Here is a 1,579-nt window from a genome sequence, read left to right as displayed (position 1 = left end):
TGTCTTGGTTGCAGTTGAGAATTGGTAGGTGGGGTGGGAGAAATACCTGGCGAGCAGAGTGAAGGTCACAGTCACTTAGCTCTTGCGTTTCACTCCCCTTTGCTCTGCACACTCTTCAGCCAAAGTGACAAAGTAGCCAGAAGCCAGAGTGTGGGGGGGGGAGGGGGGCCCAGCATGGCTGCCTCAGGGTGGACGCTCCAAAAGCACACTACCAGCCCCTCCTCACTCCCTACTCTACTCACCCCCACACCCGCGCTCCAACACGCCCAAGTAAGAGGGAACCCCTCGGGCTCACCCCGACTCAGAAGTCAATGAATGTAACAGCAGTGCCACCAAAAAGTGAAACCACAGATCCAGGTCATCAGGAGGGCGGTGAAAGCCACATGCCAGCAGAAGAAGGTGGTGACAAACATGATGTCGTGTTGGTCATCGTCCATCCATTTGTAGCCGGAGATTGGTCTGAACAGCATAAACCCAATCTGCATCAGCCAAGAGCCTATTAGCATATACAGAAAGGCCTTCATGGCCCAGAGCTGAAGCATGTTCGGAACCCACAGCTCTGCGGTCACCACCACCGTCAGCAGGAACATGGCCTGCGTGAGCAGGACGTGAGCCAGCAGCTCCACGCCCTCTGTGTCCTGCATGTGCGACACCAGCAGGGGAAGGAAGAGACACAAGCCCAGGGCTTGGGCCCCCTGCTCCACAGCAGCGCACCTCCGGGACAGCAGGTTCTGACTCACCAAGTCCACGCACCCACTCAGGAAGAAGGTCGCATAGAGAGTGAGGTGCTGCCATTGCTTGCGGTAGAAAAAGTCTCTCTGATGAAAAACCTTGCTGATGAGCACAAGCTGTCCGTGAATGCTGTGCAGCTCTTGGGCCACTAAAATGCAGGCGCTCAGTATCTTTACCAGCCCAACGTAGTGGATTTGCCGCAGCCTTGCCCACCTGCCTTGGCTCCAGGTGCGGCGGGGCAGACTCTGGGCAGGGTGCTTGCCTAGCAAGGCCCTGGAGGCAAGTCGTGCGTGATAAAGTCCGTAGAGGAAGAAAGACAGCCCCGGGAAGAGATGACCCTCAAAACCTCCCATGGCACCGAAGGGTGGCCTGACTAAAACAAAGCTCAATGCAAAAGGCTTGGGAATGGTCGTTGGCTCAGAAGCACTCAGGCTCGTGAATGTGGAAGGAGCTTCCTGATGCATATTTAAATCCTTTATCCAGCTCACTGATCCAAGTACAGAAGGGAAATGACTGGAGAAAAATCAAAGTTATGGTGGGTGGGTGACCTGGTTTCCGTTCTGATCATCTACTTTGGTTCATTGAGACTAACCAGCCATTGCCACACAATGAAAGGGACACCTTCCCCAGCACAACGCCTGGACACCTGCCACCTTCAGAGGAGAGGCTTGGGTCCTTGGCCTCTCCTCCCACCTGTCCTTACATCCCTTTGAAATTCACAGACCATAAGAAAATTCATAGGAAGTATCAGACATGCACCATGTCTGTCTATCATGTCACTCACCGGTAACATCCTATAAATGCATTTTCCTGCGTAAAAATTAGTCTTCAGAGTCACAAGTGAGCA

At 53.6% G+C, this 1,579-nt stretch overlaps 1 protein-coding gene across 1 annotated transcript; it reads right to left on the bottom strand.

The window, feature by feature from the left end:
• Positions 1–308: 308 nt before the first annotated feature.
• On the bottom strand, positions 309–1,085 carry LOC101626888 (transmembrane epididymal protein 1-like). Its single transcript, XM_004688147.1, has one exon. The coding sequence runs from the start codon at positions 1,083–1,085 to the stop codon at positions 309–311; it is 777 nt and encodes a 258-aa protein (XP_004688204.1).
• Between the last annotated feature and the right edge of the window lie 494 nt (positions 1,086–1,579).

The sequence above is a fragment of the Condylura cristata genome, unplaced genomic scaffold (assembly GCF_000260355.1).
Source record: "Condylura cristata isolate star-nosed mole 26May11 unplaced genomic scaffold, ConCri1.0 scaffold00024, whole genome shotgun sequence".
Lineage (NCBI taxonomy): Eukaryota > Metazoa > Chordata > Mammalia > Eulipotyphla > Talpidae > Condylura > Condylura cristata.
This window is presented reverse-complemented; position numbering and strand designations above follow the sequence as displayed.

Excerpts from the sequence above, each read along its gene's own strand:
- LOC101626888 (XM_004688147.1), bottom strand. The coding sequence starts at position 1,085 with ATGGGAGGTTTTGAGGGTCATCTCTTCCCGGGGCTGTCTTTCTTCCTC.